The 12,772-nt window shown below is 36.6% G+C and overlaps 1 protein-coding gene across 2 annotated transcripts in view; it reads right to left on the reverse strand.

Annotated features, from left to right (window-relative positions):
• The window catches only part of GABBR2 (gamma-aminobutyric acid type B receptor subunit 2), a 460,554-nt gene that overhangs the window by 124,062 nt on the left and 323,720 nt on the right, over positions 1-12,772 (reverse strand). The window contains exon 13 of one of the 2 annotated variants that reach the window (XM_040084641.2): positions 5,620-5,742. The exons of the other annotated variant lie outside the window; for it this stretch is intronic. Within the exon in view, the coding sequence (XP_039940575.1) occupies positions 5,620-5,742 (123 nt within the window). The remainder of the gene's footprint in view (positions 1-5,619; positions 5,743-12,772) is intronic. 2 annotated transcript variants of the gene reach the window in all.

Genomic DNA, 12,772 nt, shown 5'->3' on the forward strand with positions numbered 1-12,772 from the left:
CCACAAATCCTTCCACTAAGAATTTTGCTGAATAAAGCAGCAAAGCAATCATTTAATCATTCTACATAGCCTTATTTTCTTAAAGTAATGACCTTCTATTCTGCTCAAATATTATTCCCAAGACTCCATGGCAAACTTGATGTTACCGATATCTACAGAAAGATTTATCATTTTTTTTTTTTCATTCATTGTAAGATGCTTTTTTTAGACTGTTTTATTGTCTTCTACATTTAACTTACTAGACATTATGATCCTGTGCATTTTCCCCGTTTGGATACATATTTATTTTTTTGAAAGACGTCATGCTGCTGTTTTGTCATGCTGAGTCTTTTCTTTTTCAAGTCTTACTTGATGTATGGCATGAATTCATGCCTATGAAGGTCTTAATATTCTCTAAACCACCTACAAAGATTTAACTCTCAACAGTTTTCTCTTCAGCCCCTCTTTAAGAGGCTTCCTCAATTTATTGTTCTTCAGCTTTCTGAAGTTGAGTACCACTCTACAGACCTTTTTTGGTTGTTGCTTCTTCAAAGCTATCAAAGCTAAGAAGTATTTATTTGTAGCTATAGGAAACTCAGATATCAAGACTTTGGAGCAGATTCTATGTGCTATTCAGAATGAAATCAAGGGTTAATTCTTTGTCTGTGGGTTCTCTAATCTGTTGAATTACAAATGAGTTAGTCTGAGCAGCACATTTGTACAGTTTACATAGTAATTTTTTTTTTGGTTTTGCAATGTTTATGAGTCTCTCAACAGATCAGTCAAAGCTGACCTGGCTTTGTTGTGTAGTAGTATGTGTCTGGCAGCATTGTTATACGCTTGTAATACATAGGAATTCTGTCTCACACACTACAATTATTAATTGGATAGTATGAATTGACTTTCTTTTAACACACTGCACTACTCTGACACTGGCATGGCCTACAAATCTTCCCTGCATATTGGCATTTTTGTTATTGTAACATCATCATGTAAGGTTTCTTCATATTGGTTTCCGCACTTTATACTTTTATCAATGCTAGAAGCACAAAAAAGACATGTCTCATTGATCACTTTTTCTCTCCTCTGTCTTCTAAAATGGCATCTTGTTCAGATTTTTTTCTCTATTTCATGTTTATTACCATCCCAGGACAAATCAGGGTAAAACCTTAAATACTGGTATTCCAGATACCAGAATGAAGTTTAGTTTTAAATACTGATCATGCTATCATAAGAATGCATAAGAGGAAACACCACAGAAATAACTACTTCATTGGTACTAAGACTCCAAGGAATACAAAGGCTGCTGCCCTGGATAAATGTTTTAAAATTTTACAAGAAATACTGGCATCCAGTGTGCAAGGTAATACTTTCATTGACTCCAACACTAATGTAAGATCTTTTTACCTTGGGAATTATGAAAGGTGGTCCATTTCCCGTCTAAGTTATTATTTATTAAACATTATCACTGTCTACCTTCCAAGGCCAAAGAAATCCAATCTATTTCATAGATATTTGTGTTGGGAGAGGATAAACCAGAGGCTTTCAAGCTGAACTCTAGAGTAAAAGAGTTACTACATCATAGAATCACAAAATCACAGAATATTCTGAGTTGGACGGGACCCACAAGGATCACTGTATCCAAGTCTTAAGTGAATGGACCATAAAAGGACTGAACACATGGCCTTGGCATTATTAATGCCATGCTCTAACTGAACTAATTACAAGCAAGAGGTGAGTGTGAGTGCATGTGTACACATGGACCCTTTCAACTGTACTAAGTACATAATTGAATTATGATATGGCTATTGCATGGACTCCACTTTCTAAAGGATTTTGCTATTTCAGACTGTGGTTTCATTCCAACACAAATGAGCAACTGAAATTAGAGTGAGCTGGTTTCCTAAGTATTTTTTGTCTTGTAGCTGAATTCTCTTTGGTTAAGAGTGAAGCTCCCCTGTAGCAGGTCATTTAAAATATTTGTCTTTAGACAAAGGGACAAACTCACTCTGTGACCCTGCTCTTACAGGAGACACTACCAGAACCTCTCCTCCACACAGCTGGCTGTTTCCAGCAAATCTGTTGTGGCCCTATGTCCTTAAGAGCTGTATCTGCTCTAATTTGCTCAGATTTGACTGAAACAGGCAGTTTGTCAGGCAGTAAGAAAAAAAAAAAATCCTACTGAGCACCCTAGCACATAAACATTGCCTTCTTAAGAAAGCAGGTCAAAAAGCAAAAAACGGTGGAGCCTTGCAAAACTCTTCTACAGCTGTATCCACAGAAGTACCATAATCCCTCATGGGCAGTAGAGCCCAAGAGCCCAGCCAGTGAGACAGTGAAGGAAGGATGCACTCCAGTTCACATGACTGGGAGCAACTTAGTCTGGCAGGAACCTAGCTCAAATCTCAGCATAACTGCAGAGCATTTTGATTATGACAAAAAAAAAGTGAATGATGATGAAAAAAGCAAATTCTTAGTTCAGCCTAGGAAGAACTCAGTGAGAAAAAAAGTGATTGATCCCTCCACTGGTCTGAAAAATTAGCAAAAGGAGAAATGTTACAGCCAGTACAACTAGGAAAACATGAATAGAGGTAACATTATGGTTCAATTCCTGTTTTTTTTTTTTTTATACTGCTGCCTGAAGTTGAGAAGCCCTTTGTGTCACCAAATGCTTTTGCATTTTGTGAAAATCAAGCCTACAGCACTCTTAGGAAATGTACATAGGGACACCGTTAGAGTTCTTCTGCAGATCAGTATACAGTTAGGGAAGTTCCTGATGTCATCCCTGCCTTGGTCTTTAACCTCTTTTATCCAGCAACTTTATTATCTTAACTTTATTATCCATATAACATAAACTACTTCCTGTACTGATGACTGGAGGATCTGGATGCTTTATGGTTCAGTCATTTAAACTTTTAACATGGTGTCTTATGGCAACCACAGATGTGCTTTTCCTAGAGAAACCATACCTGTGGGGTCAGGATGCCATAAACAGGTCTGAAAACTGACAGACCCAACATCCTATACGATTTCTGCCTTCTGTAATGACCAGAAAGTCTTTACAAATGCCCTCACTTCCTTTTGTATTTTAGATTTAGACTGCCTATCCTCAGTTTATAAGGCATGGATTGCATAGAATGTGCAAACTACAGAAAAGGAGCCTGGATTTTCAAATTCTGGGTTTAAGAACTCTTTTAAAAAGTTCTTGATAATTTACTGCTGTTCCTTCATTGAAATGAACTATTTTGTTCACTATCATAGCAAACAGCACAGGACATTACCAATCTTCAGGTTTCTTGTCTTGGTTCCTTCGATTGACGTGTTTATGAAGACACAACTAACAGAGGGCCACCTGATGGGCCAAATGCAGAACTATCACACAGCAAGCTGATGAGTACTCATAAACAGAACTCAAATGGCTCATTAGCTAGAATGACTGATTGAATTCATGACTTTGGAACCTACATTTAGTTTGGTCTTTATCATTTGGATTAGCTTTATCTGACAGAAATAGTCCTTTTAAAATTATTTCACAGAATCAAGTGGGACAAGAAATATCCACTACAAAATATTCCTGAAATAAAACAGAAACTTGCCACTAGTAGTGTTTACTATGTGGCAAGTATTTTTCAAACACAGAAAAGATAATGCGCTCAATCAAACTCAACAAAAGAATTCACCATTACACTTTAAAACCTAAAAATTTAAAAAGAACATAATAATAACAACAACAACAACAAGAGCAGCAAACACAATTGTCATTTACTTTTACACAGGGGCTTTTGAGACCTGAAGAGAGGTACTTCAGGAAACCAAATTTCAGTTCACCTCATTGCTTTTATATATATATATTTTATGCACATACAATAGTTTAATGACTATATTTGCTAGCACTATACTTTTACTTCCTTCCCACCCCAAATCCATTAGCTTAAAAAATATTCTGCGCAACTTACAGTAATAGCTAAGAGCTCTAACAGTAAGTTCAAGTCAATTCTATGCTGAGGGATCAAAATATCAAACATTGTCATGTGTGCATTCAGTGAATGTCATGGGCTTATATCATTCCAGGAGAATTTCAGGTCTTATGCAAAGTTTAGGCAACTGGTGTGCAGCCCTGTGGTCTAGAAAGCCCCAAACATGGGAAAAACACACTAAGTTTTTAGTGTTACACATTAGATGATCAAAGAATATACACTGAAAAGTTCAGATGGAAATTGCAATCATTAAAAATTACATTAAACATTGTTTTTCAAATATATTGTATTTAGGGTTTAACTTCACAGTTACTACTGCTGTCTAGGGAGATTTTACTCATGTGAATCTAGTAAGACTAGATATCAGGGTCTTTAGCTTAGAAGGCAAGTAAAAAGAAAAAATCCTTCTATCTGAGATTATTTTAATTGGATTTTGTTACTATTTGTCATAATATGTTTGGGTTTAGATGTGCAGAGAAAATGTTAATGATACTGACAACTGAAATATCACTTACAATACAATTGGAGCTAAATGAAGTAAATAAGGCTCTCAACAAGCAGCTATGTCTTCAAGCTATACACACATAGACCAAAAGTGTCTTCAGAAGATAAATTTCAGTTACATTTCCTATTTTTTATCGACAACTTTATTAGCTGGAAAGTCTTTCAAACATTCAAGGAATGACTGAGACAAATCTTTTCAGACTCTAAAATGATTTCTTCAAAGAAATCCCTTGCAGCCATTGTTACAGGGTGTCTTCTACAAATTATACTAAAAAAGTAAAATCTTCTAATAAAATTCCTGAGCTAAACTGCAAACTAAGAACGAAGTAAAAGCACTGGAATAAATTGGTATATATTTTCTTGCAAATGTTAACATCAGAAAACTACTGGTTCTTTTTCTTACTGATTGCCAAGTATTGGAGAAGAGACTAACACTTCCAGATTGTCCTCATGTAATCTAGTTTTCAGACATCACCAGTTTCCATGCTGGAGGCCATTAACTCTCAAACAATGCAAATCTACATACAGAGAGATGTTTTTTTCCTAGGTATGAATTGTTGCTGCCATGTTTCCTGCTGTCCAGAAAGCCCTAACTCCACTTCTAGAAACCAAAGAGAGTGTTGGCATTAAGCTATTACCTCCTGCCTATCAAAATTGCTCGTGTAACCTTTCTGGGAATACCATGAAAAGAGGAACAATCAGTATGGGTGCACGCACATAAAATTACTGCAAATAAATATAGAGGTAGGTAACATAATTCCTGACCATCTCCACAAAGACTGCAGTCTAAGCAGTGACCTCTCCTGCACTTATCTTGAATGAGCTCTTACTGAAATACACTAATGGGTTCTGATAATCTATTATTTATTGCAACAGACTCTAACAGAGAATCTTAGCAGAGGACTCTCCTGTGTTTACAACCCTTGCAAATAAAATGTCTCACAAGTGACAGAAATGTGGCACCTGAAAGCACGTACACAATTTGTTCTGGTTGCAGTTGTTTCTTTTCTATTTGGTTTTTAAAACCACAATCCTTCCTCTCCTGAAATATACATCTTGACTTGCTTTCATTTTACCTAATACATCTTTAGCTTAAGCTAATGGAAAGCTGTAGATACTGATATGCAACCATAAGTATTACTTGGGCTTGAGGACATACCTCCATGTTATATTTTTCCACTGTCCTCCTCAAAGGATCCACAACCTGCCAGCAAATCAAGATGCAAAGATCAATCAGTAGCATCCCTCCAACTATCCCCAGTAGCTTCTGGTCTTTAATGATCTGGAGAGACATAAAAAAAAAAAAAAAGAAAAAAAAAAAAGAAGCAGGGAAATTCCCATGAGCCACAGATAGACCCTGTACAGGTTTATTCCTATATAGGGAGAAAAACACAGGTTGCTAATAATAAAGGTTTTTAACAGTGAACAAAGAAAAAATATAGAAAGATGAAAGCAAGACAAATTATTTTAGTTCATTTCATGCTTATTAAAAGTATCTGAAGTGCTTTCCAACTTCTAAAAAGATTTTTGGAGGACTCTTAAACATTTATATTGAAATCCACGTTTAATAATAAACTCCTGGAAAATGAGAAAAATATATTCCAGGGAACCACTACTGTGTTTATGCATATAAATATGGAAAAACGTTCATCAGCATCTCAGAGTAGCAGGCATTGAGGTATTTTCACTAAAATTTAGTGCTCACTCTTTCATAACCTTCTTGGATGTGGAAAACACAGAAGCTATGAGAAGTTTATTTTGGAGGTTTTTGGTGTCTGTGTGTTTAATATTTTCCTCTGTTACCCAGGGAGCAGGAAGAAATGATGTATTTTTTCTATATTACAAAGGTCAGAGGCTTTAATGCACATCTAGTGTAAAACATGCTTTTAATTTTGCTTGGGGTTTAGGTTAAAAAAAAGAAAAACAGGAGTTGCTGATAAAAATAACAATCCAAACCATGTAGTAGAGTCTATTTTAACTGCATGCAACCCCTATGTCATTTCTACTGTTGTACACAGAGCAACACAGAATAAATACACTTCAATTACATTATTTCAGTTGCAATGTTGTAAGCATGTTGAAATATCAGGTTTAAATTAATTTTATTTCAGTGCTCTTGAGTCTATGGTCATGGTTTCTTAATTAATATCTACCTCTATTACTAAGAACAATCGAAATAGTCAAAAGTTATTGCCAGCTTGCTTTAACATGGAAAAATCCACTTTTTTTTCCTCCAAGTTTTCATTCTGGGAAACAGTTGACTTAATCCAAATGAAATATTCAAAAATATTAAGCCTGAGAAGCTTAATAAAGTTGTGATTATTTCAGTTCAATTTGATGAAATTATTAGGATTTTGAAAATGCATTAAAAAGCCAGAAGTGTCAGCTAATCTTAATAGAGTCAAGGTTAATATTCCTGAGTAGAATAAATTTTATTTGCATTACTTTCTTATCGAGCTGAAGGAAATTATAAAAATGACAAAAATTTGAAAAACTGTAAGAAGAACTACAGAAAGTCTGGTTTTCTAATTGCTTGGTGTGATATATTTTCTGTTTTGAAAGATGTTATGGCAACATTGTGTACCACTTTTTTGTCAATCTGCTGGTTTATTTTATAGATAATTTGGAATAAAATATGAGTAAAATAAAGGCTAGAAATCAGGATGAGCTAAAGGACTCAATACATTATTATCATTTTCTGAGACCAGTTATGTAAATCCATGTAGGTACCATTGCCATAAAAGACTGGAAAGTGATGCTTTCCACATGTTTGTGGCAGCAATGAAGCAGTACTCCCATCTCAGGAGAGACAGCACAGACATGTCTGGAGAGGGCAGGTGAAGGAGGAGAGTGCAGCTTTCATGGTGATATGTCTTGCTGCTGGATGATTTGGCAAGGAGAACTTTGCAAGGAAAAGGTGCCTGTGTGTGCTGTGCAGGGGGAGGAAGACTGTTGAAATGTGTTTCTTCATTAAGCTAAAATGAAAGCAGCTATTAAGCAAAGATTCTCAGACATGGCTTGGTCCCTTGTCTTCTTTGGGAAAACAGAACTATGTCTGACCTTTTAGCTGTTTATCAAGTGGCAATCAAAGCTGAAAAGGAACAGGTTAGCATTTATTAAAACAGCTCATGGGTTTTTCAATCTCTTCTTGAATGTCTGCAAACAGGCCTTGGGTGAAACATATCTAGTACTGCTCCTAGTATGAGTGGAGACATGGAAAACAATGGGGAGTCAAGTCCATAGAGAATTTGGATTTAGATGAAATGTTGACACCTTAACTCAGATTTCTTTTCCTCCCTCTTAAAGGGCTAGGGAATTTATTGTATTGGCATATTTCAGTTGGTCCTCCTTTTAATTGACGTAGCTTATTTTACCAAAGTTGGTTGTTGAACTATTACGTGTTTAGCCTTTTTCAGTGGGCAGGGACAAAAGCATTTAAAAGACAAATGATCCCACCTATGCTAGGTAACAAGAGTCACAAAAATTAGTATTCTGAAACATGTCCCTCCCTTCCTCACTCCTCACCCCCCAATAGGAGGTGAAGACAATTAACTTCAGATAAAAATATGCATTTGACAAACTAAAAGCTATGTGAAAGAATCTTGCCAGAAATGTCTTCCTCTGCTCTCTTAAGCCGAAAAGACTCCTTGAAAAAAACTCCAAAATATCTTATCTTTCTAATGAAAACACTGCACGTTTTACCTAGGATAGGTAAGCAGCAGCCCAATGTCTTTCACATTGGACTCTCTTCACATTGAAAGTAAGGTTGCACTGGATTCAGATTTACCAACCCCTGGTAATATTAATCAAACTGGTACAGCAATGCCAGAAGCAAAAGAGGGAAAGGATATTATTAAAAGTAGTAATAGTGACAATCCACTCACAGAATCAAAATAAATATCCTATTCATGATCACATTGCTAATGTGGTCGGATCGCTTCTCCTTGCTCTTGTACATCTTTCATTTGTACCTGACCTTGCGCTACTGCAGATCAGTATTTTAGTTCACTTCTACGTTTGGTAACCATTTTTTGGACAGGTAGTTATTAGAAAAAAAAATAAAAGTAGAGATACAGCAAACTGTGGAGCTCTTCATGGATACCTCTTGGAGTAATTTTTCCTGCATTACTCTACCCTTTTCTGGACAGAAAGGGAGTTGTATAACAGCAGCTGTCACTGGCAGCAGGTATTCATCCCTTACTTCTGCCAGACAGCCAGGAAAAAGGCAAGCAAAAGAAAGCCCCTAAGATAACCTAAGTGACCTACACCACCGTGATGAGCTCTGTAAACCACAGTGGCGCTGCTGCAGGGTAAAAGGGATGAATGCAGGTACCTGGGGCTGCCTCCCACACTCATCACAGTGCTGCTCTGTCCTCAACAAAACCACTGCTGAAATATAGCTCTGAAGCAGAACTCTCCACCAGAATGTTAGCTTTCAGAACAAAACACTGAGGTTCAATTATTTTTACTTCTGCCAGTCATTAGCAGCTTGTCCTAAAAGAGATTTGCCCTGAAAATGCCACTGGTATATCACTAACAGCACTTCTAAAAGGCTTGCTGCCCTCCCCCTTCCACCTGCAGGAAGCCCAGCCTTGCCTCTCCCCAGCCATCACTCTCACCCACTAGAACTCCTTAAGTTCAGTACATTCATTCCTTGGGAAACACCAGATGCAGTGAAGGAGTCCTGACTCAGATCTTGCAAATCCAACAAATTCTCTGTCTGACAAAAGACAGTCATGAGCTACTGAGGCTCCTCACAATCATAAATGCAATTTTTCTTTAAGAGGAAGGTTCTCATATTTTCCCTTTTCATTTTCCTTCTAGCAAACAGTAAATCAGCCTTTGGAGAAATACATGGTAGCTAATAAAATCCATTTTTGCAAGTGCTCCTGAATCCATGCTGAAGCCAAGCTCTCACACAGCAGCATCTGTGAGTCATATTTTCTACCATCTGTGATTGGATAGGTGAATCTGTCTCATCCTGGCAGATCTGCACACTGTTATAAATGCCATTGCCACCAGTCTGGACTATTTATCTGGCTATGAAGAGATCTGTCCTCAAAACAAATTCACTCAGAACAAAAGCTGGTAGGCTTTCTTTTCAGCAACATCACTGTATGAGCAAATCAAAAGTATTCTGAAAACTCGTGACCATGAAGACAGATCAAAGTCCTTACTCTCCACAGACCCTGCCATCTGATCACAGGAGATATAAAATCTGTCTAAAGATCTGGGATAAAGTTTCTGCTCATGGAAGCTCTTGAGGATTTTTTAGAACTATCACAGGTTGTACCATCTGCCACAGTAACTTCAAATATCCATTTGGTTATTACTGCACAGACCTTTTGCTGGGCTTTTTTTCACTTGCTTTCTAAAGCGTATTCATTGTGTCCAGGAGGACCTTATCATCCACCAGTTGTGGGATCACCTGGCAATTTGGCAATCAACCCAATTAAAAATTAGGTTTGGTTTCTTATAGTTATGGCCAGGGAAAACTTTCTGTTATTTCTTATTTTACTAGAAACCAACTCTGAAAATGTTTATGACATAGACCTTAAAGCTGATCTCCATCCTGAACTACAAAGAAAGAGTCTCACATATGAAGACTTACCCTTTTCTCCAGGATGTAACATTACTTTTGTACTCTCTGATTTCCACAAACAGCTTTCCAACATGACTGGAGTTAATTTACTCCTGTCCTTTCTCCAGTTAGTTTCCTTGTTAGCAGGTCACCCCCCTTTGTCAGAATAAAATATCTTTAAATTTAAAGCTATATCAAGTAAATTTTGTGGGGTTTTTTGTTTGTTTGTTTGTTTTGGTGGGTTTTTTGTTTGTTTGGGTTTTTTGTTTGGTTGGTTGGTTTTTTGTGGTCTTTTTTTTTTGGTTGGGTTTTTAATTGAATTAATAGAAACAAAGAAAGGCTTGGAATGCTTTTGCATTTATTCATAGGTTTTGATATAAATATATATATATTTCTTTTTCACTTGAAATGTAGGCTCTTTTTTTGTTTAAGAAGGCAATTCTGGTTTCTCTTCTGTAGATCAACCCCATCTAGTCTAGCTGACAGAGTAGTCCCTTGCCTTCTGGCACTAGCCAGATAAACACTTAATGTTATTAATTAACTTTTTTTGTTCAGTTGTCTCTTCTCCAGACTCCTGGGATGAAATCTATAGAGAGAAAACTCTCTTTAAAGGATTCCTCTCTGAAGCTTCTTAGACCTTATTCAATTAAATGAATATCACTGACATCAATTATAAAAGCCCTCAAAAATCTGAAACCAAATCATCTTCTCCCTGAAACATATAGAAATCCTGCTGATTGGAGTCCTCCCTCTGAACTGGAGGGGAAAGAAAGAAAATAGAGTTTGCAGGGAAAAAACCCTGTAACGTCTGTGAGATTGCAAAAGGGACCATAAAACCACTCATAGACTTGCCTTCAGGATAATCTCTCCATTTTATAAACTAAAGTTTCATTTCTCTCAGTGTGGCTCAGGGACACCTTTGGCTTGTTCACCTACATTAAGTGGGTCGGCACAAATGGAATGGTGCCAGGAGGCTGGGGATGCAAAGGTGGGTGGGTGAACTTTACCCTATGTGGGCTGAGGGAAATTCAGTCTTAGAGTTAATAAAGCTATTAATATTTTAGAGAACTATACAGTAATACGTTCCTAATTTCTATTGTGTAATGGAATGAGAAAAAAGGGCCATTGAAAACACATTATGCATTGTTCCAAATAACTTCACAATTTTTTTTTCCAACAGCTATTACGAGTACTTCCTATAATAGATTGTATGATTAGTATTGGCAATGCCTCAAGCTGCAATTGCATTAGTTTTAATGAGTGAATGCTAACACTTTAAAAAACTTGTGTTCTAGAATTAAGGATTTTGACCAGAAAGTCACCATGAGTAAAAAGCTAAGTTTTATTGTCCTAGACGTATTTTGACTGATTTGATGGAAGATTTGTATATCTACCTACTATTGAAAAAAAAAAAAAAAAAAATACACTTCTGTTTCCTGTGAGGATCCACTGTGACACCTGTAGTCCAAGAACATGGTGACTATCTCTCAGGATAATGGAGTGCGTGGTACTCCTGACAGTAATGGACAATTGGATATGATCAAAAAGCTTGGCTTTGAGAATTAAAGAGCTACAGTCACTAGCCTGCTAAAGCACATATTTCTAAAACCTGTCTCCTTCTGTGACTCCTGTTTAGGATAACTGCATCATTGGGCAGGCTCACTCTCCCAGTAATGCCACTGCAAATGTGGATGTGTTGACTCTATGCCCTGCTGCCAGGAGAAGTTATAGATTAGAAGACACCTTTCCTCTCTTCCAACTCATTTAAAAAATCTGTGGGAATATCCTAGTGGTGTTGCTCCCTTGGGGAAGCAGAAGATAGAAAGTTTTCAGAGGTTAGAGATGGAGAGAGTGATTAAGTGATGGGTTAAAAAAAGTTATAAAAATCCTCGTTTTTAAAAACCTGAGCCTCAGTTATGACTACAATGCGCTGGAGAATTGGAGAGGTTATCATTTTATTAACATTGCTAATACAACCATAATGAGCACACAGAGTGATATAAAATGACAATTTTTCACAAAACTTTTGAAAGGACAAAAACACAAAACATGTTAGTGTAAAAATGGCACTAAGAAGTCCAACTTGACAGCATTAGAACCAACAATTTTGCTGGTGTTCTGGAGAACAGTCTCAGAAAAAAGCCTCAACATTGTGTTAACTTCTGCTCATGACCCTAAGTAAAGGAAGACATACTGTCTTGAGAAACCTGCATATCCCACCAACACAGCAGGTCAAATTCACTTTTGAGAGAAATGCACTTGTTGATCCCAAGATCACATGGGCCATAAATGTAAAGGACTTTCTACAAGAGAGGTGTGAATTCTCATCTTTGGTGTTGAAAGGAATCCAAATCTTCACGAAAAATAAAAAAAGGTTCATGAAGGATTTGAATGTTCAGGAAGAAATATTCTGATTTTGTTTGATATAACATTAAAATACCTAGACTTTAATATTTTCCTTAATGAAAAATTCTTTGGGAAAGCATACTTCATCATTACCAAATGACTGGGAACATCAATGAACTTGATTACATTTACAATCCAATTTCAAGCTATTCAGGAATAAATTGCCTCTTACTGTATAGCAACATGTTCTTTATTTCTCTGTCATCCAATAGTCTCATAATACATAAAAATTATGGTTGTAGCACTATTTATGAGCACTTATATTTCACACAGAGTTTTCGTTGTTTTTGTCACTACTGAAGTTTACTGAAGTGATACCCTTATC

The sequence above is a fragment of the Hirundo rustica genome, chromosome 1 (assembly GCF_015227805.2).
Source record: "Hirundo rustica isolate bHirRus1 chromosome 1, bHirRus1.pri.v3, whole genome shotgun sequence".
In the NCBI taxonomy this organism is placed as follows: Eukaryota; Metazoa; Chordata; class Aves; order Passeriformes; family Hirundinidae; genus Hirundo; species Hirundo rustica.